This window comes from Poecilia formosa, unplaced genomic scaffold (assembly GCF_000485575.1).
Source record: "Poecilia formosa unplaced genomic scaffold, Poecilia_formosa-5.1.2 Scaffold35, whole genome shotgun sequence".
Classification (NCBI taxonomy): domain Eukaryota; kingdom Metazoa; phylum Chordata; class Actinopteri; order Cyprinodontiformes; family Poeciliidae; genus Poecilia; species Poecilia formosa.
The window spans coordinates 978,494-1,003,497 of NW_006799974.1; the positions used below are offsets into that span (position 1 = coordinate 978,494).

Here is a 25,004-nt window from a genome sequence, read left to right on the forward strand (position 1 = left end):
ACCAGTGATTACTACAAATATTCAAATTCATACACCGTTTTACAGCTTTATATCCCATAAACATAGTGGTATAATTCAAACTAAACACACTGTTGCACTTACAAATAATCAAGCCTTTGATCAGTGACCAATTGTTACTAAGCTGTGGTACAAACCAACTAACTGAGTCCTACACAGATCAATTCACTGGAAGAAACAAGAAAAGAGGAGAGCTGAATGACAGCTTGGAGTTTAGGGGTTTCATTAACAGGTCAATAAGGAGGTTAACTGCCTTGATAGCTGAATTTACCAGCAGTTAAATCTTACATGGAACTTGTAAAAAAACAGTTATTAGCGAGGAGGAAAAAAGAGTTGAGATCAGAATGGCTGGCCTAATGTATAGTATAGCAGGAGAAATTAGACGGAAAAAGGCTAAGATTAATGAGTGTACTGTACATGGTTCAAGACAAAAAAAAAGTGTAATAAGAAACCCTATATTGAATTTAAAAATTGCAGTGTTGTTTTAAGTGCATGAATGAGGTGTACATTTTGTAATATTTTTGAGTTTTTGTCGAGAAAAGCACAAAAGTGGAAAGTGGGGTCAAAAGTTAACACAATCATAAACCAACAAATTAAAGAAGATTATTAAAATGGCTGAAATCAATTAGTATGACACTTATTTTGGCAATTAGTGATACAAATGTGCAAAACCTTTAGCAATTAAAACTAAAGCAAGAACACAGCTGTTGTGTTGTTTTGGATGTCCTCCTCCCCCCACATTTGGTATTTAAAATTCAACTGATTAACACCACATAATAAATTGTCCCCTGTACTGATCTCTTTTATATGATTTAACAGCCTTTGGGGCTTTGATTTAAGACCGTTAATGTGGCGAGGCTTAAAATGAACAATTAAAGCTCAATCTGTGTAGATACCAGAGGAAGAACAGATGCCACTTAATGACTGATCTGTTTTCTCAGGGAGTTATTTATCTATTGTGGTTTTCCACCAAAGTGGTTACAGGCCTAAACCAGGGCTGGTTCTAGAACTAGTTTTAATGGGTTTTGTTGAAAATTATTAATGCAGAGTGACAACTTGTCTACAAACATCACAGGGTTTCTGTTCTTATTTCTGCTGTCATGTCTGATCGGGTTCAGTCTGATTTATAGCCACTTAAAATGGAGAGTTGTGCATGGTGGATGTGTTTTTTTAAAAATTTTTTATCCTTATTTATAAGCATTGCAAACAGGTGTTACACATCCACAGTTTTAAGCAGGAATCATAAACACTGGGTGGTGATATTAAAAGGCCATCAGTGTTTACAGAGTTGCAAACTCGGTTTATAAATTAAATAAATTATAAAAGCTGTGAACATTTTTTTTTTCATGTGTGGCACTAAAGCAAAATTCTGTTTAGCATAAAAACACTGAGGAGATGAGATGATGAGATCATATCCCTGTTTGCTCAGGTTGCAGGTCGGGAGGTTTGTCTTGAACAAGCCAGACTCAACATAAGAAATGAGTCCGGAGTTCTAAGCAACCAACTGGTTGAATCAATTTCCAGCCTTAAATGAAAACTGTTTTTTGTTTTTTTTTGTTTTGTTGTTTTTTTTTACTCTCTCAGACATTCTATAGTGCCAGATTTTGTGAAAGCTAAGCCGGCTTTAGCACCAGTTTGGTGGAAAAACCACTTGTAGCAATGAGCTCAGACAGTGTTTGCTCATATAGGCTGAAAGGATGTTTTCCTTTACTTCATAGTTTGTTTTGGTTGAAAAATCTATACAGTAGGGTTTTCTAAAGCCCCTTCAAATGAAATAGCACCTTTGCACAACAGATTTTTGAATTATTACTAACATTTTTGTATTTCCCAGCTTCCAGTGTCTGTGCAAAGTCTAGTGCAACACACACTGGGCTCAACCCCCATATCAAACCCACAATGAGAACTTATTTTCATTCGTCTTTAAGAACAATTGTAAGTATTTGCGGTTGATCCTTTAACTGTGCCTAAATGTCCCATGGCAGTAGTGTCAATGAAGGCCAAAAGAAAGACAGTTTCTGAAACAATTCCTACCAGAGTTCCTATTGGACTGAAAGAGAAGGCGTGTCAGCTGATTATCTGCCACTCACCCTGTCCTCCGAACCCTGACTGTCATTTAACAACTACAGGCACCAGGGCAACAAAAATAAGAAAAAATATTGTCGAAAAAGTGGCTGCAAACAAAATTATGCGGACGTCCAATTTACAGAGCCAAAGCAGCTGTAAAAAAAAAAATAACAAGAAAAAGAGCAAAGAATGCCCATAAAAGGAGAAGATTCACTCTTCAGTCCGCTGCGATCTTTCCATTTAGGCTTCAGTATCATCCAAAAAATGAAAAGAGCTGCAAAGACGAAAACCCTTCCCTGAAAAATCAACGCCTCTTCCAAAAAAGTAACCTGACAAGGACATGACTGAGAAGAAAAGATGGTGTAAAACCAAAGATGATTCCGTGATATTCAGGTCAACTTCTCTTATCAAAAGAATGGGGTTTTCAAACTTTTTTTTTTTTCTGATGCGATTCTCCTGCTTGGGAATTCCAAGAAGGTGAAGCATGAAGCTGAAAAAAAAGCTCATGACCACAGGTGAGGAGGGAAGAGGAGAAAGAAATCCTCAGAATCGCAGCACAGAGTAGAGAAAGAAAAAAAAAAAAAAGCTTGAGGACTTAATGTGTTTTCTTTTTTTGTAAATAGGAGGAGGAAAAAAAATGGAAGCTTAAGATGCTCTTTGTGTCTTTAGTTTTGTCTTAAGGCAGTCTGATTTGTCCGGCCCCCTTCTCCGGCCTGGTGCTCGACGACGCTCCACCTATAAGAGGATAGATACGAACGTCTTACACCTCTGGTAACGGAACGCAGAACACATTTCCATGCAAAACTTCTCATCAATGAGGAAAAAAAAATGTCAAAAAGAAGTGTCAATAAAATCTGTCTGTTAAAAAAAGGGGGAAAAAAAGAAGAAAAATACAGTTTTTAACTGTGCAGAAGTTTGCAAAGCCACAAAAACACAAAATAAACTTGAAGAATATTTAAGAAATGTAGGAATAACTGAACTGTGCATGAACTCACACTGTCCCTACTAATTATGGTAAAAATTGGACAATTAAATTAATCAAAAATGATATTAGGATGTTTTATTTGTCCTTACATAAATGGCAGAACATGATACAAACAAGATCTCAATGATTTAGGAGACACTAATTTACAAGTCCTTGTCATTTTTAGAAGATTAGTGAAAGTGTGATGTTCCTCACTACAGTAACTACTACCAAGCTGTTCAAACACTGACAGCAGAGGACTAAAACAAACACTGCAAAAGCTCTATATCATTCTAACGGCCATGATGTTTGTTTGACAACATTTTATTAGTGCTAATTAATTTGGGAATGACACAAATCAGCCTTTACGTTTATAGCATCAGAAGCTGCAAATCACTCGAAGGGGAACATTTGAGGAAGATCTGAACATCTTGGTAAGATAAACATAATATTTTTGAAAAAAAAGTACTGTAACTGTATGAATGAAAAAAAAAAAAAGCAGAAAGTAAGTTCTAGGAACATAACCTGTATGTTTTGTGTAGATAACCTGAACGTGTACATTTTCAGAAAATAATGTGCAAATTACATAATCTGAAATTTTTGTTTTGAAAGCCAACGCGTGAGCTTTAGAAACATAGCCTGTAAATTCTTCAGGGAAAACAACCTGTTATCAAGACAAGCTCTAAGTTTTCTGAAAGTGTCCAATAATCTTTAGGTAAACAGTCAGAATTCCGCAGTAATTTGTGCATTTTTGATGAACGATCTGTGAATTTTAGAAAGATAATGACACATTTTGTTTAATGTACCTGTATGTTTAAGAAAACAGTCTATAAGTTTGATAATGTAACATGTACAGTTGCAGAAATGTTCCTGTGTGTTTTCTGTTGGCATTTTTGGAGACTAAGGTGTGTATTCATTTCAAAATGTACCTGTGCAGCTACTGAGATCCTCTATTGTGTCAAGAATGAATTGTTGACAGACGGAGGATTATGCAATGACTAAGTTATTACCAGCAGAGAAAGGTTCAGCCATGGCATAATCATACTTTGCAGGGAAAATCTTTGATTTTCATACATACATGCATGCATACGTACATACAAAAGAATGTTGTCTCTACCATCAGAACCCTAGCTCCACTGCAAACTTGTTTAAATTTTCTGTTGCCGTGTTTTGAGACGTACGACGCTTTCGGTCACCTTTGAGTTATGACTGGCGCTGCACTGCAGACATAAAGGAATTAACACCCACACTCACCGAAAAGCTTCAGGGGTTGTGAACATGCATTACTTCAACCATAGTGAGGCTGCATTTTAACAGAGGAAAGGTAAGATCTTCAAAGTGCACAACCCAGATCTGACGCTTCAGTTTCAAGGGATTAGAGACATCACATTACTCTATCTTTTATACCTCAGTGTATTTCTCCTCCTATGTTCCAATCTGTCCCCTCTTGAGAACTCCTTCCTCTTCCTCCTTCCCTCTCCCATTGTGCCAGCATCTGTTAAGAAAACCCGCAGTTGGACATCGTTCTGATTTAGCACCTCCTCCTCCATGCTACCTGCTCCAGAAGTTACCTCCTACCAAGCACTTTGTAAGTCAACTTTCCTATTCTCTACTTCTCTCTCTCTCTCTCTCTCTCTCTCTCTCTCTCTCTCTCCCTCTCTCTCTGTGTCTCTCTCTCCCACCTCTCCCATCTTCCAGATGTCATTGATCCTGGGAAGTGGGTCACAACAGTGTTGTATCAGAGCCAGGTTGCAAGAAGCTCCAAGGCACATGCTGTGTGTAATTTTAGCGTAGGCTAATATTTACAGGGAGAATAAGAAATGAGACTGCCGATGTTTGGCGGGCAGCTAAAGGTTCTGATCGCCTACGGGGTTCAGATCAGACACATGTTAAATGTGCACAGAACGAAGGTCTTTGGTTCTTTCATTAGGACTCATTTGAAAAAAAGCAAACGCATTTTGTTTATATAGATTTTATGGCACAGGCAAGTTCATTTAGCTGCAATAAAATATGAATTACACTAATTAATTTCATTAATAATTTAATAAGATCAGCTATTTCCCAGTTAAAAAGGGCAATGGAGGCTCAAACAAACAAAGCTGCACGATCCTGCTTGAAAATTGATGTGATGTTGACTTTGACACGTGTCCATCCATTCATCCATTCTTTGTCTTCTGCTCATCTAACAATTGGTGACTGCAAATGCAGGCCCTGGATAACTCTGACCTCTTCGTTAGAACAGCTGAATCTCATATTGGCTGTCCTGTGCTCAGCATGCAAACTACACATATCGTCTCGGCCTGAAGATCAATGACAAAAGGCAGCTCGAAATGAGTTCAACTCGTACTCGGAATAAGCTTAACTTGTGGCAAGAATCTGCAAATGTGAGATCCAGTGCAGCACTTGAAATAGTGGAAAAGAAAAAAAAAAAAAACGTTTGACAGAATGATGAGTTTCAGCTTGAGGCCTTCATTAGGGTGAATCCATTGCAGTCCTCACAATGCCAGATTGTGGTTACTCCCCATGTACTTTGGAAGAAGATGAAGTTGTGCTAGGGACTTTTGGATCTCTATCAAGAATATGATTTTACTTTGGGTATAGGAGGATTGGATATCAGCCTACAGGAACACAGGAACCCTGCACTTGTGCAACATCCCCCAAAAATGCATTGATGGTGGTAAACCTTCTCCAGATTTACAAAATGTTTGTGTACAGGAGAACAAAACACTCTTGATCGCTCACCATTTCCTAGAGTAAAAATCTGATCCACTGTTCCTAAGCCAATATTAAAGCAACATTGCTCCTGACATGTGTTCACACAATGAAAATTAAGTTATTATAAAGCCATTTGGATTCTAATTTACCACTTTTGTGTTAAAATATTGCAAAAATGTCAAGGTTGATCTTCTGTTTCACAATGTTTTGCAGAAACAGCTTTTAGCTGAATCTTGTGTCAAGAAGTCACTTTTTTTTCTTTACTTTCACTTCCTCTACAACGAGACTGTATGAATGTTTGAGAAGTGAGAAATGCACAAAATATGTGGAAAAAAAATATGTTTACTGGGCTCTGAGTTCAAAAAACTTTATTTAATACGTTTCACTTTCAACGGTTCCATGCAGTTTTCGACTCAAGAAGATATTTAATTTAAGTAAAATAAAACTGTGTTGAATAACATTGGACTTATTGTGAGAAAACACAATTCTATCACATATTTGAAAAGCAAAACCATAGTCCTGCACATTTTACTCTTACTTCCCATTATTTTCTTCCAATATTATGAAAAAGAAATTCAGACCCAAGAACGATTCATTTTAAAATCGACATTTTCAGCCAAAGAGCAAGTAAAATTGTAATAGTGATTAAACTCGGATGAGCAATTAAAAACTAGAACAAAGACGGAAACAGTCACACATCCAGACTAAATTTCATATAGCTATTCAAAGTGGGGAGACCTGAGGGTTTTCCTATTTCACAAAAGGACAAAAGAGAGGTTCAACCAAAGAAAATTACTAAGATTCCTCGCCAGGTTCAGAAAAATTCAAGATCAGACAAAGTAAAGGTCAGATGTTTTCTTGTACATACAAATATGCAAGCAGTTTGGCCTTCTCGTACATGATGAGAAGATCGTTTCTTATCAGACACACATCTTTGCAAATGCCTCCTCTGTTCTCCTGTACTCTCCACAAGAGACATAAAACATTATCTAAAGGCAATTCTGTGCCACATTAAGAGCTGTTAAAAATGATAAATATGTGTTTTCTCCTTCAAGGACACATTACAATTATGTTGCACCCTGAGCTGTTTTGTATGCAGTCAGTACTGGTGCTGTTTGCTCTTTTGTGTTTTGGTCTTTTTTTTTTAAGATTATAAAATGATGAACATGGACAAATCAAACTTTCAAACATGAGGTTAAGAATCACTAATCCTCAACAAAGCAACGGATACAATTAATGATATGTTTATGAATTAGGTTTAAATCATGATTTCAGTCCCCTTTATTAATTCTAAGGCATTGTGACCATCCATTCATCTATTCTCTGACTTATCAGTAACTCATATGTTACTGGGTATAGGTAACAGGTCCAGGGCAGAAATCAGGCAACCCTTTAAATCAGCATTAGCATCCAGGTCTCCATTGAGGGTCCTGGTGATCCCAGGCCACAAAGGATGTCCTTCCAGAGCCCTGGATCTGGGCCAAGATCTTAGTCTGAAGTGTCCAAAAACCCTTCAAATGTCGAAATGACCCTAACTAAATCATTCTGATTCACAGGAGACTGTACTCATTTCCTTGGTTAGTGGAACTCCTTACCCTGTGCTTAAGGCAGAGAAAGGTCACATCATGATTGAATCCTAATCCTTGTAGTTATGGTCTATAGGTTGAATACAGTTGGTGTTTCAAATATAGAAGGACCGACAGCAAAACTCACAGATTGCTGTACTGTACATTTAGAAAATTACAAGTTTAAGTCTTAAGAAAAAAAATATTTTCATTTAAATTGTTTTTTCCCCACTTACTGTGGCTTAAAATTAAGAACGTTCCCAAGTTGACATTGACGTGTTTTATACAATTAGCAGTGAATCTGAAATTTTCCTAACATTGCAGATAAAAGACTTTTCAGTTGAAGTGACAGGGCATGCAATCTTTAGTCATTATGAGCTTTTGTGTACCTTCACACTCTCTTCATACAAAGGTAAATTAACCTGACAATTCTTCTTTGCCTGATTTTTCTTTTTTTTTTTTTTTTTTCTTTAAGGCCGACTGACCTTGGTTTGAAATGTCCTCTAATCCAAAGAACGACGAAAAACTGTGCTGGATTATTGTGTTGACTGACGAGTCACTTGCGAGTGTTGAACTGTGTGAATCACAAATGACATGTAAAGAAAAGCGGTGTGAAATGAAATACATACAGAAATGAAAGACGTCTTCAAAAAATGGGCACAGACATTGCAGACTTCCAAGGTTTCTAAGGAATGCGACTGCAGGGAAAGTGTTATTCAACGCATAAAAGAGAAACTTCAGAGGTAAACAAAGAGGCAGTGTGGCTCAACGTGCGCTTGGTCTGACAGGGCCAGAGATAATGCTGTGGACTTTTTCCAACTGTGTGCTCTTTTCACAGCTCCAGGCTTCCTGTTAACACTGTCCACAACATATAAACACACTGACAGATGTGAAGTCTGCTGCCTGTTAGTGAGATCTCTGCTCTTTTAACTGGGGTTTGGGGACACCAGTAAAAAGGTAAGAACTCATCTAATAAAATCTGTTCTGGCGGCAAATTAACCACATTAAACACAATGCTTGGTTAATATGCTCCTGTCCAGCATATTAACGTTTCCCCCTTGGTTTCTCCAGATTTGCTTCCTGCTCTCAAATACTATATATAAGGGACAGCTAAGGACTGTGGGGAACCCAGTTCCATAGTCATACCTGCTTATTCTTAGTCCATGGTATTTTCATTGTGTTTCATTGGGCATTGTTATAGCTGTTCCTTAAAGCGGCTTATGTTTTTCTAAAATATCTGATGTACTTTACAATTCATAAAACTTTGGTACTGATTACTGACAACAAGATGAATCGTATATATATATATATATATATATATATATATATAATTATTATTTTTTTATCCTATTTTTCCAACACAATCGTGGAATACATTTTCATCAATATGTTCACAACCACACCTCCCCCATGTGGCTATCATGTGGTGCCATACTATCAATTCCAGATGCTTTAGTGGTGAAAGAAGTGGAAGCTGCCTCTAGAAAAGTTGAACACAAGGCTCATTTTCTGCACAGTAAAATCTCAAGTGGTATTTAGGTCCAGGTTGTAGAGATTCCCAAATGGGTCCTAAAGAAATCCCTAGTCTACCTATTGATGAATTATGGTTATTGATTAAGTGCAGTGTGATGGGATTATTTTTTCCACCTCAGCCTTGTTCTCTGAATTATGATCATTGCATAAGTGTTCCAACTTTAGTAAATACCTTGAATCTAAAATGCTTTTTTTGTTTATTAGACATGAGTGTACTATTAAATTATATGAGACAGTAGGCGACTTATGGTGAAGTGCCTTGCACAGGGCCACATCAACATTTGGCAGGATGAACCCTCAACTTTCAGATTGTAAGACAGCTACACTGAGTAGAAACAGTCTTTACAGTTTGTTAACACTTCGTCACTATCTGAAGCTTTTTGGTTAGTCTTTTTAATCTGCTTTCTGCCCTGTTGCACATTGTGGTTGTGCAGAGGTGGCATATGTATACCACTAATGACTGGTGGGACATTTTCTACACACACAGATTTTTATTAGATGCACACTGCCACCATCTAATGGTGTGAATTGCGCTAAGTTGTGCCTTATTTAAATGATATGCAAACTAAGTACCTCATTTTGGAATTTTTGCATGTGATATAATTTAGAGTGTGTTCAAAAGCAAAACAACAGTAATTTCTAAAACCAAAAAAATATATAACTGCAAATGATTTGAGGTTGTATAGGGGCTATTAACTAAAGTTTGCTGAGTAGAACAACTATCTACAGATCAATTTTAAATGAGTGATCATCTGTCCATTTGTGCAGAAAGGCTTACTTGGACACTGGTATAAAACAAACATCTGAATCATTACAATTTGCCGTTAAAAACCTATTCACAGAAAAAACGTACAGTATGACTTTTGTAGGCACAAACATTGTGGAAATTATGTTAAATGTTAAGGTAAAACATCATGTTAGGAGTGGTCTGGGGGACAGATAACAGCGAAGCATTTATTGTGTCTCATAGGGAGTCCATCTCCCTGCACAGCATCATTGGTTGGGATTAGCTCATTACCTTGTGTTTGACAACAACGAGGCTCTTTATGAGGTTCTAGCGTGCTTGTTGTGCTGTTTGACACGACTTATCCTTTGAATTTATGCCGTTTTTATGGACCGCTGTTAAACAGATTTACTGCGGAAGAGGCTGAGAAGAGAGTTTCGAATGTGACAGCTGAGAAAAAAAGCCGCTCAGACTGACAAAGAGACTCCATTTTGGAGAATTAAATCAGTTAAATGGCTGTGGGAGAGTGGAGCAGGAGGCTGGATGTGTCCACCGGGCTGAAGAGCTCTCAGGAAAGCGCCTCGGTTTCTCTTGCCAAGGCTGAATCTTTTATCTTTCTTTTCACTTTATTGGTGAAGCTCTGACCCGGCGCTCCCTCTTTCTCATTTTTCAAAGTCGATTTTCCTCTCTTAAGTGTTTTGCTCTCTCTCAGTTCTCCACTTTTTCTTCTCTCTCTTCTTTTTTTTTTCTTTTACTTGGGCCCAATCACTTTTAGTTGCTCAGTCCCCATTTTAAATTATTTCCAGTTTTCTAAATTACTCAACAGCAGACAGACAGAGAGACATTACAGATTGAGATGGGAAAAAAAACTGGAAGATTTTATTATCCCCTGGGGTATTCTCAGGAGGAATGAAGTCGTTATCAGACCATGTTTAAAGGATTTAACGTACAGAATGAAGCCGTCCTTATGTAATCTTTCTGTTCTGAATCACACCGGCAGCAGAGTTCATTATAACACTTCCCTGCAGAGTGGGTGGGCTCCTTGAAAGCAGGTGGAGCCGTGAGAGTGAGACTTAAAACAGAAGAAGACACCAAAGCCAAGACAGCTCAGACTGGTTGTTCTTTTTTAATGGCAGAAGTTGCATCTGGTGTGGAAATTTTATGCAAGAATAATGTTGCATTTTGGTTTTCTTGATGGTTGTGCATACTTCAAAAAAGAAAAAAAAAGATGTATAGCAAAAGAGGAGAAACGACCACCTGTTATGTCTGAAACTACAAAACCTTGTTGCTGTTTTCTTAGACCTAAGCAGGTCTTTTCTTTTTTTTTTCTTACATCTAAAATATACCTGAGTTGTGCAACAAGTTTTGAGTTGACATAAGAAAATTTAAAAGGAAATTGAAGGATGGATTTTGACATGGATAAACTTTTTGTCATTATGACATGCTGGACAAACTGGCCACTTTGAGGTGGAGAGAGTCACAAAACATTATCAGCACTTACTTTAAGATGGAGGAAATTCTGAACTATGTACCGATACCGATACCGATACCCCTGCTCTGTGACTCTGGTCATGCTGTGACACATAAACAAAATGTCCAAAGATATTGCAGTAATGCATAATTTAAGCAAGAGGATACATAAGTATGGCACACATGTTGAATCCAAAGTAGTCTGAGAATAGAACCTTGAGGAACGCCACATGTAGCTTTGATTTATGATCACCAAGTGACACAAAATAATATATGTCTACCAAGGAAAATCCATAAAATTTGACAAACCAGTAAGATCAGATGAATTTGTAAATATTTATTGATTTATTTATTTTTTAAATAGCCACAAATGTAATTAAAACCAATTAATTATTTGTTGTTGGTTTTTTCTTTATTGCCTTGCAGTGTCAAGCATAAAAAGAACAAAGTAAGACCAAATTTAAAGCACCTCTTCATACTATTTTTTAAGCCGTTTCATCAAGAGACGGTGCGGATACTTGCAGCACTTTCATCAGTGCTGCTTGAATCAATATCTGTTCTCAGGGTTAGACACACAGCTACTTCTGCCTGACTCCTTTCATTCATCTCCAGTCTCTGTGTCAAATTAGCAGGAACAGAAAACAGGAAGTTCATTGAGCAGCTTCCTCTCGTGTGTGACCATTAATACAATAACACCTACCCTACTCAATGCCGCCCCTGGCTTCACTGTCTGTGTATGTGCACTGAGGCCAAACTGCAAAGACGAGGAAAGCCAGACGACGTGCCGAGCCGCGCGGCACGTTGTGACCCCACCGAAGCCATTCACAGACAGACAGCGGGTCTGGGTGGCGGGGCTGCACCTCACACCTTTCTGTCTGATATCCATGAGCTTTTTCAGCTCTGCCAGTTTTTAAAGTGGAAACTGAAAAAAAAAAAAAAATCTTTTTGTGTCATGAGAAGAAGAAGAGATGGGAAAGAATTGCAAGGGCTGCCTTCACAAAGGTCTCCATGCCAACCCCCTTCCAGTCTGGTCTTTTTAGCGTGAACACCTCCTCTTCAGCTTCCACTGTTAGCCGAACTGCGGAGGCCAGATGATATCCTGCTGTGCGTGTCGGTGGTTTGTGTAATGACTCATACTTTAGGCTGGAAACTTCTGAGAAATAGTGACTGAGTCAGAGTTTTATTGATTAACGTTCATGGAGGTGAGCGAGCTTCAGAAGCATTCAGTTATAATGTCAGGCGACTGGTTAAGGATGATAACATCATTGATTCTGTCGCTAATGACAGTCGCACAGAAAATATAGGTTACAGTGGTGCGCAAAAGTCCTTCTGGTTCGGCATTTTGCCCTTTTTTTCTTCAGTAGAGATACAATTTTCATTGAGTCTTTTAATGAGGTCTTGATCAATAGTTCTCTGTGCTCTCTAAATGGCTTTCAGATTATTTTTTTTCTTGAAAAAAATTGCCTAGTTTTACCTCTTTTCTCTGCTAGAAATGTTTTGCTTTTTAGCTCTTAACTCGGACTGCAAAAGGAATATCAAAACGTCTGAATTCAAGAGACACAACAAAAATATCTGTTACCAACAACCTGTCACAAGGACACAAATCGTTCTCGCAACTGAAACTTAGAATTTCACAACAAGTTGACAGAAGGAAAATGGGACTGTGGCTCAAACAAGGTGTTTTACTGACATGCAGTAACCTTTATCAGATTGACTGCATCATTAGATTTGTCGCATTAGCTCACGGAAGATGACATCAACTTTTAAAAATACAACAAAATGGTAATGTATGCAGAAAAGAGAAATTTGACTTTGATTCAAGTTGAAGTAAGACATGCACATATTTTACACTAGTTTTAGACTTGAACTCTAAAATTCTGGACTTAAATTCTGTGATCAGAAGTGTGAATTTGTTAATAAGTATAGAACATTTGAGTTCATTGTTAATATTGTTACCACAATGTACACAAAAGACTGGTTGTCTTGGTAACATTGTGCTCCATGAATTGATAGGCCCTCTTTTGTGTTTCTTAACAATTTCTTTCAGTGAGAGAAGTAAAAGGTATGTTTCAAGTTCATCTCCTTTTATTTAATGCTGTAATCTAGCAGTTAGTAAATCCAGGACAAAGATGAGCATATTGCTCTGGTAAAAGGGGAAGTTTGGGACTTCCATGAACCATGACTGTAAGAAAAAAATACTAGCTGTAGTTTCATAATAATTGACCACAAAGATGTCTCTTAAACTAAATGCAATATTAAATTAATTTCAGATCATCTCTAATCTTGCTGTTAGGGTAGCATGGGAACTTTCAGCTCTTTAAAACCACAATTCCCGATGTGTTAATTCAATATTCAATCTCTTTCATTCTGGATCGCATCTTGATATTTATGTTTAAAATTAAAATATACATTATGTACCTTTTCACTTCAATCAATCAATCAATCAATCAATCAATCAATCAATTGATAAATCAACCAACCAATCAATCAACCAACTAACCAATTAATCACTTGACAATTGTTTCCTTTGGACAAAAAGAAGATTTAGAACATGATTGCACTATAATTTTGTAAATCCTCTGGCTGAAAGAAAGGAAAAATTAAGGTTTTTTTAACCCTGTAAAGATGAAAAATATTGAAGAAACTGACAATTTGAGCACAATGGAGCTATGTTAAAGACACCTAGAGTTCCTCAAAATAAAGAGAAAAAAAAGTCAATTGCAATTTTAACATTTCTGCAATTCTATGGAATTTCAGTATCAATATTTTGCAGGTAATTTGCAAACTGTCAGAGGATTTAATGAGACGGAAATATTCTTTACATTTTAAACTAAATGTGCAAAAATGATGTGAAATGTTTTTGTGATACATTACGCTTGAGGTGGAGGTTGTGAACTCATGACATACAGAAAATAGTTGATTTAGACATACATATTCCTATAATTGCCAACAATAGGGACAGTAGTGTTTCGTGAATCTAGAGAGGCTCACCTTATTGCAGCCTTCTGCAATAGAATTACTTCCCTGATCTTACTTATTAAAGAACATGTTTTTTTTTTTTTTGTTTTTTTTTAATATTGTGTGTCACAAAATGTTAACCTACTTTAAGTCAGATTATACATCTCTTTGTGATTCAGGAAGAACTGCCTTTTATCAGTTAAACAAAACAATGAGAATTTCTGATTAAATGCAAAAGAGTGACTCAAAATGTGTGCTTTTCATGTCCTGTCTACTGAAAATAATTTTTCAAAAGAGACAAAAACAATCTTAAAAACTGATTTAAAAAAAAAATGCTTCGAAAGTGTCCTTTTAAATCAAAGTATTGGATCTTTATTAGAGAGTGCATTTGTGTATGTGGCTGACTTGTTTTGTACTTTAATGAGCTCCGGACAGACATTAGCTTCGAAAACGACCAAGCAAACTCAGCAGCCGGTCGACTGGGCCCACAATTAGGTCAAAGTCTGAGGAGAAAGGAGCTGCTGCATCACTACCGAATCCATTCCTGGTTCGGGTAGAAAAGAAGCCACGACGCATGCAGAGAGAGGCAGTAAATACAATCATACGTTTTCTTCAGATGCTCTAATGACAGTGATGAATAGCAAAGGCTGCAGCCTCCACTGACAAAGGGAAAAAAGGCTCTTTTCTCTCCTCTCTAGATAGATTTTCAATACCAGAGGACAAAAGTTAGCTCATACATTAACATGCACAAACAGACAGTGAAGTAAACAAAATATATAGATTTCAAGATAAAAGCTTAGAAAAAAAAAACAAAAAAACAGTACTAACGAGGCCTCAAATGATTAATCGATGCTTACTAAAGACAATCTGACCTAATGTAGAGGTCCCGATTGGTTCCGATGAGGACAAAGCAACTCACCCTGGACCAATCCCGAGCAGGACAAACTGCAAATAGGAAATTGACTTGCTGTCAGAACGGTGACAGATTTGAGGAAATCGCTAAGAGCGCACAGGCGATTTGATGAGTTAAAAGCCAAACTGCACACAAGCAGACCAAGCATGAATCTTATCGTGTCTGGGGTGGCACACACTGGGGGATATATATCTTCTGGACACACACACAGATCTACGCACACAGAAAAAAAAAAAAAAAAGTGAACACATGTTCACACACACACACACATACGCGCAAACGGACCTTCTTTTACTAAAGGAATATCTACAGATGTCCAGATTTAATTAAAGAAAAGTTAACACTATTAGATGAATGGATTTAGATTCATAGGAGGCGAAAGCATGCCAATGCAAACACCAGCTGACTGCAGAGAGACAGTGTAGACTCACATCTGGCATGGCAGCTGTGGTCCACTGCTGTCCTCCCCTTCAGTCTCCAGAGACAGAGGAACACCCGCTGCTGGCGCTAACAAGCTGAACAAGCTTCTATTCTGGGCAAACCGATTCAAGGACGGAGGCACAAGGAAGGAAGAGAGGAAAGGAAAGAAGGAAAGGAACTAGAGTGAAAGGTTGTTGAGTTGTGACTTTGCTGTTCTCTGGAGGAGGAAATGCTGTTCCGCTGCAGGGGAGGTGACCATCACACTTCTGTGTGTGTGAGCTATATGTGTGCGTGTGTGTATGTGTGTGTGTGTGTTACTCCTGACCTCACATTCCAGTATGATGGATGTGCATGCGGCAAACCAGTGCTGACATTAATGTGTGAGTAATTACAAGCAACCTATTAAATCTATATCTAGAAACATGTCCCCTTTCATGAAAAATATGCTTATAAAGGATAATGCATGTAGACAAAGACATCGCCCTCATGTGGGCACATTTATGTGACTTTGTTATGGAAAAAGAGCTTTGGGAGAATCGAAAAGTGCAGTGAGAGGACTTCTGTAAAGTGAGTAGTTTTAAAGCGTCAGCACGTTATCTGCAGTAGACAGCATCCATAGCAATCTCAGGTTGGATGTTCATCCACCCATTCCATTGCTGATATTCCTGATCTAATGGTGAAATCCAACTATCAACTGCTCTGTACATAAACCAGTGAAGGGAGAATTTTTGCGAACAAAAAGCACTAAAACCGTCTTCATGGTAGGTAAAGAAACTACACTGAGTCGTGGAGATCAGTTTAACTCATCGTAAACTCTCACGTCTAACTCTGCATGCAGATGGTGCTGTTGAGCACGATGGCAGGGACGGGCGCCCTAATCAGCTGATGAATCCCGGCAGCTTGTTCAGATTAGTAACCTGTGAAAGACCTCCATGTGTGCTCCCACACAGAAGTGGACAGACAGGGGTCATATGTCCACGTGTTGCTGCAAATGAACAGCAGAGGAGGTCCAAAGTGAATGTTCTGGTGTGTGTGTAGATGTGTGTGTGTGCGTGTAGTGTGTGTGCGTGTCGATGGGGTTTCACTGTCCGGGTCAGCTGCCAAATGTGTAACAGATGGTGTAATGAAGGATGAGTCCAGTGCCCCCTGCTGGCAGACGAGCTTATCCTGTCGACTCATCTGCCTATTCCCTTGCTTTGCTTTGCTCCTGGTATTTCCTTATTCAGTCTCTTTCTCTTTTCCCATCATTATTGCCCAGCTCCTACACCCTCTTATTCCTTTCCTTCTTTCCAACCTGCTCTCTCCTTTCTTTCTCATCATTCTCCTCCATTTCTCCTTCTTTCCACCAGCCTCCTCCTCCGTTCTCAACCACTGGGACCGGCTGTACCTGAAGCTCTCCACTGGTTCAGGGGGATTTTCTGGAGCTGAGGCCATGAAAGCAGCGGCCTTCAGCTGAAGGCTCACGGAGCGCGCTCAGAATCCCCAAACAGCGCTCTGTTGTTGTAGAATCTGAGAATGTTAACATGCACCGCTGCAGCTTCCCCATAGGAGCTTCTGTGCTGGTCAGGAGCTGGACACCAGCATCTCCTCCTGTGTTCATCAGCCCACCAGAGACACACACAGAGTTTGTCTTGGGACAAGAACAATGTATATATCTTTTGGTGTTTTTTTTTTTGTTTTGTTTTTTTTTTCCATTTCTCCTCCAGCAGCATGAAAGAAGTCCCAGCTCTACAGAAGCTGTTCAGAGTTGGATTGATTTTTTTTCTTCTTTTTATATCATGAAATGCAAGAACTTCTGAGAACCTCCAAAAAAAATGTTGTGAGCTTGTTCAGAGCAGCAGGAGGAATCACAAGTAAAGCGACCTTCGAGTTGGCAGGGCAGTATTCAGGACAATTCAGAGCAAAATGCATCTCAATCTCTCCAAAACTACAGCCGGAAATGCTTTTTTTAAAGTTTTAAACTCTAGTCTTTTTTGGGGTTTTTTGTGTGTGTGTGTTGTTTTTTTATGTTAGGATATATAAAAATATATTAGTTTGCAGAGGTAAATCAAAAACTCTTTTTTTTTTTTCATTTCCCCTTTATGAGAGAAAAAAAAACTCAAAGTAATTTATTTCCAAGATTTTGCATAGACCAAAATTACTTGCTTCTACAACATTCTATTTGGATTTTTACTGGTAAAAAAAATAAATAAATAAAAATTGACAATTATGCACCACTTTGTGTTGGGCTATCAAATAAAATTCCAACAATAATCCAAAGTTTGTAAATTCAGAATCTACCCAGCATCCCTCCTCCCATGAAGAACAAAAGGAGTTTTGCAACAACTCAAGACTGACAATATTCTGGCCTTCTTTTCCTAAAAGGCCAAGATTAGAAGGAAACCCCTGGAGGTCTCTGGTACTGATCAGAGTACTGCTCCAGACTGGCCTCGCCACCACCTGGCTGACCCTGCCTTGGATAATGAAAGACATGTGGTGAAGTGTATAATACCATTGTCTGTCAAATCTGCTTATACGAGCGAGGGGAGCAGAAGGGATCCGGCTGTTGTGTGGGCGGAAGGGTGGATCGGATCATCTGCTGTGGATGATGGCTTAATCCAATCATACCGAGCGGATCACAGGAAGCCGATTCAATGTATTGCTGCCGGTCAGTTGGTCTGTCATTTGTCCTCTTTGGATGAACCTGAATCCCTCACTGTGTGTCTGTCGGAGCTCCCTGCTGCTGAAGAATCAACGGGACGCCTCATCAGTGCAGCTCATTGTGCTTATTTATGGATGACTGTGATGATGACGGACGATTCAAGAGCATTTCACGCTCCAGCAAACGTCTATTAAAGGAAGATTACAGCCTTCCACTTCTAGTTTAAAACAATTCCAGTTGCTTTAATGCTATTTCTGAACGTTCCCTCATGATTAAAGATATTTTTACATCTCTTTAGTGGAACCTCTCAGGCTTATTCGGTCCAAATCAGCTTCAAGCAGCAAAGAAGACAAGTACTTCTTAACTTTTTTACTGTGAGTGAACATATACATGGTGTTTTAAATGTGCACTTTGAGAGAAGTGCCCGTGTCAGTCAATACTTTTCAGAACATTTCTCCAGCTCAGGCGCTCAGCGTTTGGCACCAAACGCTTCATTTCTGTGTAAAACGGAGAATCACTTCAGTGGCTGCTCAACGTGAAATTTAGAATGCAACAAAACATGTGGATCTGATGAGCTGAAGCCAAGAGATACAGACATGCTAAAGGTCAGATAAGTTGACTCTGCACAACAGTGTTGCAAAAAGTATACCATGAAGTCTTTCCATTCACGTGCAGCTTTAACCTCTGACCTTGCTGTCTCAATTAGCTTGATTAACTTCAGGCTGCAAGGAGAAAATCAGGTGAATCAGTGAAAGAAAAAGCAGAAAAGAAGCTGATTGTGTTCAGAAAAAAAATAAAAAATAAAAAAACAAAGAAAAAGCATTGGAGTCGAGGCCATATGAGCTGCTTGCTCTGAAGTGTAAGCAGAAATCGATATAACACAGAAACATTTCAGAATCCAATATCCAACAGACTCTAAGAGGAGGAGGAGGAGGAGAAAGCGAATTGGAAAAAAAGGATGAAGATGAATAAACAACTTGTTTGATTATTTTATTTTATTTTTTTTCCGAGAGCACAAATTGATGTGTGCACACTTTGGAGAAGCTGATGAGTTAACGTATAATCTTGGGGAAAAAAAAAAAAAAACAAAAACTGCATATGTCATTTATGTACGCATTGTCGTAAAAGCAGCTTCTATTTGTAGGCTTCAGAGATTCAAGTAGTCTAAAATAATTGTCTCTGTTAACATAGAATAACCTTCAAAACCTTCAAAACTTTTGTCTTGGATCCCATCTTAAGGGCGTAATCGAACGGCTCAAGACACAGACTGGGATTTGGTTCATGATGTCACTTAAAAAGCATAAAATACACAAAGTCTGGAGCCAGGTCTGAGATTATGAATGGGAGTTTATGTGACAGCAGAGAAAATCAGGATGTGTTTGGGAACCATTGTCTAAACCCTTCACTGCCATGACGACACTTGCATAACACATATTTTCAGAGTGACAGTTACAGGGTCTAGCCCATCTAAAAATGTTGTTTGTCTCTAGTTCATCTTTAGATTTCAACTGATATATTTATTGTGTCAAATTTGATCATATTTTTTTTCCTCCTGGACTTAGAGAGAATTATTTGCATAAATGTTCCGTATAGGAGCTTCTCAATGGGAGTGTTATGTATGCATTTACTTTGCAGTATGCTGTTAAAACAAGATATCACACAACATTTGCATACCCTTTGTGTGAAACTGGACATTTCAGGTTTTGTTTATGTCCCTGAGCATGTCAATATTTTCCTTTTTTTCTTGTTTTGTTTTGGATGCTTTCAGTTTAAAATTTGAGAAATATGTGTTTTGTTTGTCCATCATGCTAATTCTGTTGCCAAATTCAAAATGACGAAACAGTGGTGCAGCTGAGTTGCAGTTGAACACGCATAAGGGTCATAAATAGCTCAGTTGGTCCACTTGTCTGTTCTGCGGTGGCTTTAGAGCTGCAGCTTCATTCTTGACTTCTGGTTAAAGTTACAGTCTTTACATTCCTTGTACAGATTTGGTGCAGAGCTACTCGATGCAGCCATGTGGACCACCCCACTCGCTCTTCCTATATGCTTAACAATATAATATTAAATATAATAAAAAAATTCAGAATATGTTGCAATACTGCAAGATTCGTGAAAGGTGATGCATTTTAAACTGAATAATTTAGAACTGCTAACCAATGCCTGACTTTAAAACCTATTCGGAGTAAATGTGCCCCCATAGTTTATATCCAGAAGGCTTCTTTATTGAACAAAACTGACAAAATGGACCAGTGATAAACATGAAATATTCTCTACAGTTAATATTCTTAATTTAATTCAGAGGTCTGGACACAGTCACATTTAAAGGACAACTCTATGTTAAAAAAAAAATGACATTTGGCTTTCCTGGTTTCAGAGGGATTCTGTTCTTTTCAGTGCTCCTTCTTCTAGTGCAGCAGGCCGTAAGCTGCTTGTAGCACAAATCACATTTTAATTAGCTCCATTCCGGCTAACGACCTCCTCCTCTGGGATTACCCGCCAGCGTCCGTCTAATCCCCCCGTCCTCCGTCTTCTCTCCCCTATTTCTAACCTCTTCTTTCCTTTCCCCTCTTCCATCCACCTCCTTCCACGCCGTGCTTCATTCGTCACCTTATTCATCCTCTGAGTCAGATCGAGGGGGCTTTTCCATCCCGCTAAAACTCTGATGCTTCATATTCTGCATACATCCAGACATTTTCAGCGTTTTCACACTCCACAGATTTCATATCTTTTGTACGTTTCCCTATCGCACGCAGGTTTACTTCCATTTGCTCGGCTGCTGGGTTTGTCACATAAATAAAGCAGCCGTGCATTTTTCCCCCCCATTTCCTTTTTTCAGACTTTTTTTCAGCCATACATTTCCATATAACGTATCAAACTGAAATTGTCAGCTAGCTATTTGCCTCCTCCTCCAGTCGGTTTTATTTTTATTCATGTTCTGCAGTCATTTTGCTTCTATATCTCATCATGCTTTCTGATGAAATGTGTTGGCTGCTGAGTTGTGTCTGGATGAGTTTGAGAGAGGAGTTAGGTTTGCATTTATTAACTTTAATGCCCCGTTGTTTTGGTACTTTTAGTAATATCCCTGTTAACCTGCGTGCAGAAAAAATCACTGCTTAAGATATCTTGAAATACTTGCACTTACAAAATCTCCAATATCAAAGTAGAAATTAATATTTGCGGTGAAGAAATGCAAAAAACAAAACAAATCATATTATATTTTAACAAGGTTTACATTATCATCTGGTCGAAAAGTTGAAATCCTTACAAATCCGAGTTTCCAGGAGCAAAAAGTAGCCTGTAGCGAACCTTTTAGAACCTTCTTGGTCCTTTCAAGCTTATTCTAGGGTTGACATACTGTGAATTCTGGGTTTTGCCCATGATGTATTTCCTAAAGGAGAACTGTGCCACTCTATGCAATAGGTTTTACTGAGAGTGCTGTGTCATGTTCTTTCAACCATGATGTATTTCTTAATGTCTGTCTATACATCTTCCACTCTATTCTGTCACAGCCATAGCTTATAAGAAGCTACCAAGATACGTGAACTCATTCACTTCAGGCAGAAACTTACCACTGACCCAGACATTGTAACTTTTTATGCTAAAAACCATGTAAAAAAAAATAAAATAAATAAATAAATAGAGTTTTGCATGTTCAGTGCCATAACATTGTGTTGAATACAAGATGCCTGAACATTCTCATCTGACTCTTTTTGATGTGAAGAACAAAAAGTTCAACTCTGAACTTTTTGTCCCACAAGTTTGGAGGTTTGGCTACTCCTGCAAGGAAGCTCCTTATGCATTTGCACCAAATCTAATGCAACCTGATCTGTGGGGATTCCCTGTTCATTTTCAGCGTTTTAAAGCGAGTGAGACCAAATATATAAATCCATGCAACCGTTGCTCCCACTGAGGTAGCTACTGCGATGGAGACAGAAAAGAAAGAAAATGAAGCTAAAAGCCAAAAACGTCAGTACACGTGTTTTCTGTTCTGTAGAAACCTTAGAATACAAGCAGAAAACCAGAGCTACATGTGTGAACTGAAACTGCACAGAGAAACGTAGCAGCTGCCTGAATGTTAAAGTGAACCTCTGCTCCACAAAGCAGAAACACTTTCCTTATTTATGTGCTACCTTCTTGTTCAGTTCAGTTCTACAAAAAAAAAAAGAAAATGTTTGCAGCCAGCCAAGACACCAACTGAGACTCGATTAGGCCAATCAGCCTAGGAAAGAACCGTATTAAAATACACCCTACTGATTCTGTAGCATTATAAACATCTGTGTTTGAGCGGTAATTTTATTTATTTCTAAATTAGTTTGTTCCACTTTGTAAAACAAAATTAGAAATAATTTCCTATTGTGCCATCAATGTAAATAAAACTAAGGTTAAGAAACAAAAATGGCCTTTAAATTTTCTTTAAATGCTCTCAAATAGCCTAGCATTACAAGCCTTTACAGGTAAAGCCACATTACCAGTTTAAAAAAATCTAGTTTAATTTGATGGGGAGGTTTAATGAGGTCTAACATTTTAAATTGAACATAGTCAAATGCTCAGGACGGCTCTTTCAATTAAATGATGGATTTAACTTAATCTGTTGCCTCCACACCTACACCCCAGCCCATAGTCGCTAAATTACTTTATAGGACTGAAACAAATTGAAATACTTCTCCTTTTAATGAGTTAAGCTTTAAAGAACCTGAGCACATTTCATGTTTGACAACAAGAATCCAACATTCCTGAGCTGATCAGGACTCAAGCCTTTTCGAAAGATTCAGAACTTTAAACAGGAACTGAGATGACCTCTTCATGAATTTGACTGTTAGTTTTGACCTTTAAGAAACCATTGGTTATATATATATATTTTTGTATTTTGTTTTCAGAAACTTTGTAAACTTATAGCAAAGTTTTGGAGCCCTTACAATTCTATAAATAATCAACGTTGGAGTTGGAGTTTTCATACCAAACAAGAGGAATAAATGTGTTTTTTTCACTTCTTCTCATTGTCCCAGAGTGAGAGAGGCAGTACGGTGGAAAAACTTATTAACTTAGAAGGGATTGTCATTGTATTACCTGCCAAATAAGTGGATTAGCAGAGGGTCAGTGTGGATTAGACATTGTTTTTTTTTTGGTTTTTTTGTTCAATCTTAAAGTCACAATATAATCTTGGAGAATCCTTAAAACTTTGATCCGGAACCACAGGAGGGCCAGACGTCATCCTGCTGTGGATTTCTTAGAGGATCTTTCCATAAAAGGCCGCGGCCTACGTTTGGACAGATGTTACCTCTGACCCGTGTTCCTTCATCTGTCCTTTCCACCATGACCTGCCGGCAATCTTTCGCTACAGTCCCTTCTGTACTGCCTTCCTTAGATTTTCATGCAAGGCCCTTTTTAATACAACCAAAAGCATAAGACAAATTAATTATGAGGTCGAAACAAACTACAAAGCCACTTAAGGGTTTGACTGTCCTGGAACTGATTTTAGTCATCTAAGTTTGAATTCTAATAGGGATATTATAATTTAAAATAAAAAAAAAAAGATTAGAATGATTAAAATGAAATAGGGATATTAGAAATTACTTTTCAGAGAGTGGTTTGCGGAGATGAGAGATAAAGAGAGAAAACCAAGGGATCTTGCCAAAAATTCTTCCAATCCTTCTGTGGAATAGCAAACCAAACTAAAGGATTATATATGTTTTCTCTGAGAGCTCTGGGTCTCCCTCTGGGTCTCCTTTTGATGGGATGTTCCTGGAAAACTTCCAAAAAAGGTGCCCAGGAATAGTCCTAATGTCATGCTTAAAAAGGTTCAACTCCATGTTTCTCAACCCATGTCTGGACAAAATCCAAGCACCGGACGGAGGAATCCTGCTTCAGCTGCTTGCATCCAGGATCTCCTTCTTGAGATCATAATCCAGCTCTCGTGACTGTAGGTGAGGGGTTGAATTTAGACAAAGCAATTGTGAGTTTGACCTTTTTAGAAAATGAACCATTTTAAAAGGTTTCTAATCTTTCTAAAAGATTTGACCCCAGATTAGAGAAGTTGTGAGGCCGTTTGTCCGGCAGAGCCTTCTGGGCAATGTAGGTATAAATTCTGGTTCTTTAAGTTACTGGTTCATGGATTGTAAGGTTTTTTTTTTTGTTTGTTTTACCTTGACATCATTTTTGCTAGATGTTGTGAAATCTGTTGTGTTTTTTTTTTTTCTTTTTGCACAAGTGGGTTTAGAATGAACTAACTGTAAAAGACTAAAACATGTTTTAAATGTCCTGATATTTCACCCCCAAGAACTGAAGGATGGTGCCACTTACATCCTACCATGACAGCATAACCACTCTCAATGACATCACGCTAAAAAGCCTGAGGCTACGGCAGGAGCGTCACTGGCTCAAAATCTATATTTGCATGTTATTCAGCCAGCAGACTCGTCCCTGCTTGAAAGTACAGTGTCATAAATAACAATGTGCACTGAATGGTTGTTAAGCTCTGATTTATATGGCAGCAATGGCTCAAGTTTATTAAAAACTGATGATGTCCAGTGAGCAGAGTTTTATGAACCTCTTTAACCTCACAGCCTCCCCAGAGTCACCTTCCGCATAAACGCATGATCCGTAGACAAGCAGTATTCAAACCCGGACAAGTTTCATTTAAACTCAGATGGTGCAACAGCATGAAATGTGTAAGCTGAAGCTGTAGAGTGTACAAAATGAAAACACTTTCAGACATCTGAGTAACTTTTGGTTAGAGAAGTGTTGTAAATCTGTCTCCGGGATAAACTGAAGATGGATCTAAACTGGTTTATCTAGATGCTCTGGAGTTAAAACTGAGATATAATTGCCTTGGATTGACCATGGCATCTCTATTTTTCTAACCTTTTGATTAAAAAAAGACATCTGGAAACAACACATCTTAAACACTCACTTTTGGGAATCTACTAAGAGCCTAGTTCTCATCTTCCCACCAATTATACCCAACCTGAGCCAATTAGCCCAACCTCCATGTGGAAGAGGTTCTATAAAGAATATATATA

General features: G+C 38.2%; 1 protein-coding gene and 1 long non-coding RNA gene across 7 annotated transcripts in view; one reads left to right on the plus strand and one right to left on the minus strand.

Annotated features, from left to right (window-relative positions):
- Positions 1–25,004, plus strand: part of LOC107836018 (uncharacterized) — a 577,303-nt gene that overhangs the window by 303,463 nt on the left and 248,836 nt on the right. The window lies entirely within an intron of this gene.
- LOC103136852 (protocadherin-1-like) overlaps positions 1–25,004 on the minus strand; it is a 211,408-nt gene that overhangs the window by 50,116 nt on the left and 136,288 nt on the right. For 2 of the 6 annotated variants that reach the window (XM_016670574.1, XM_016670575.1), the window contains exon 5: positions 764–2,817. The exons of the other annotated variants lie outside the window; for them this stretch is intronic. In XM_016670574.1, the coding sequence (XP_016526060.1) occupies positions 2,748–2,817 (70 nt within the window). In that variant the 3' untranslated portion in view covers positions 764–2,747. Of the gene's footprint in view, positions 1–763; positions 2,818–25,004 lie in introns of those variants that run through there. 6 annotated transcript variants of the gene reach the window in all.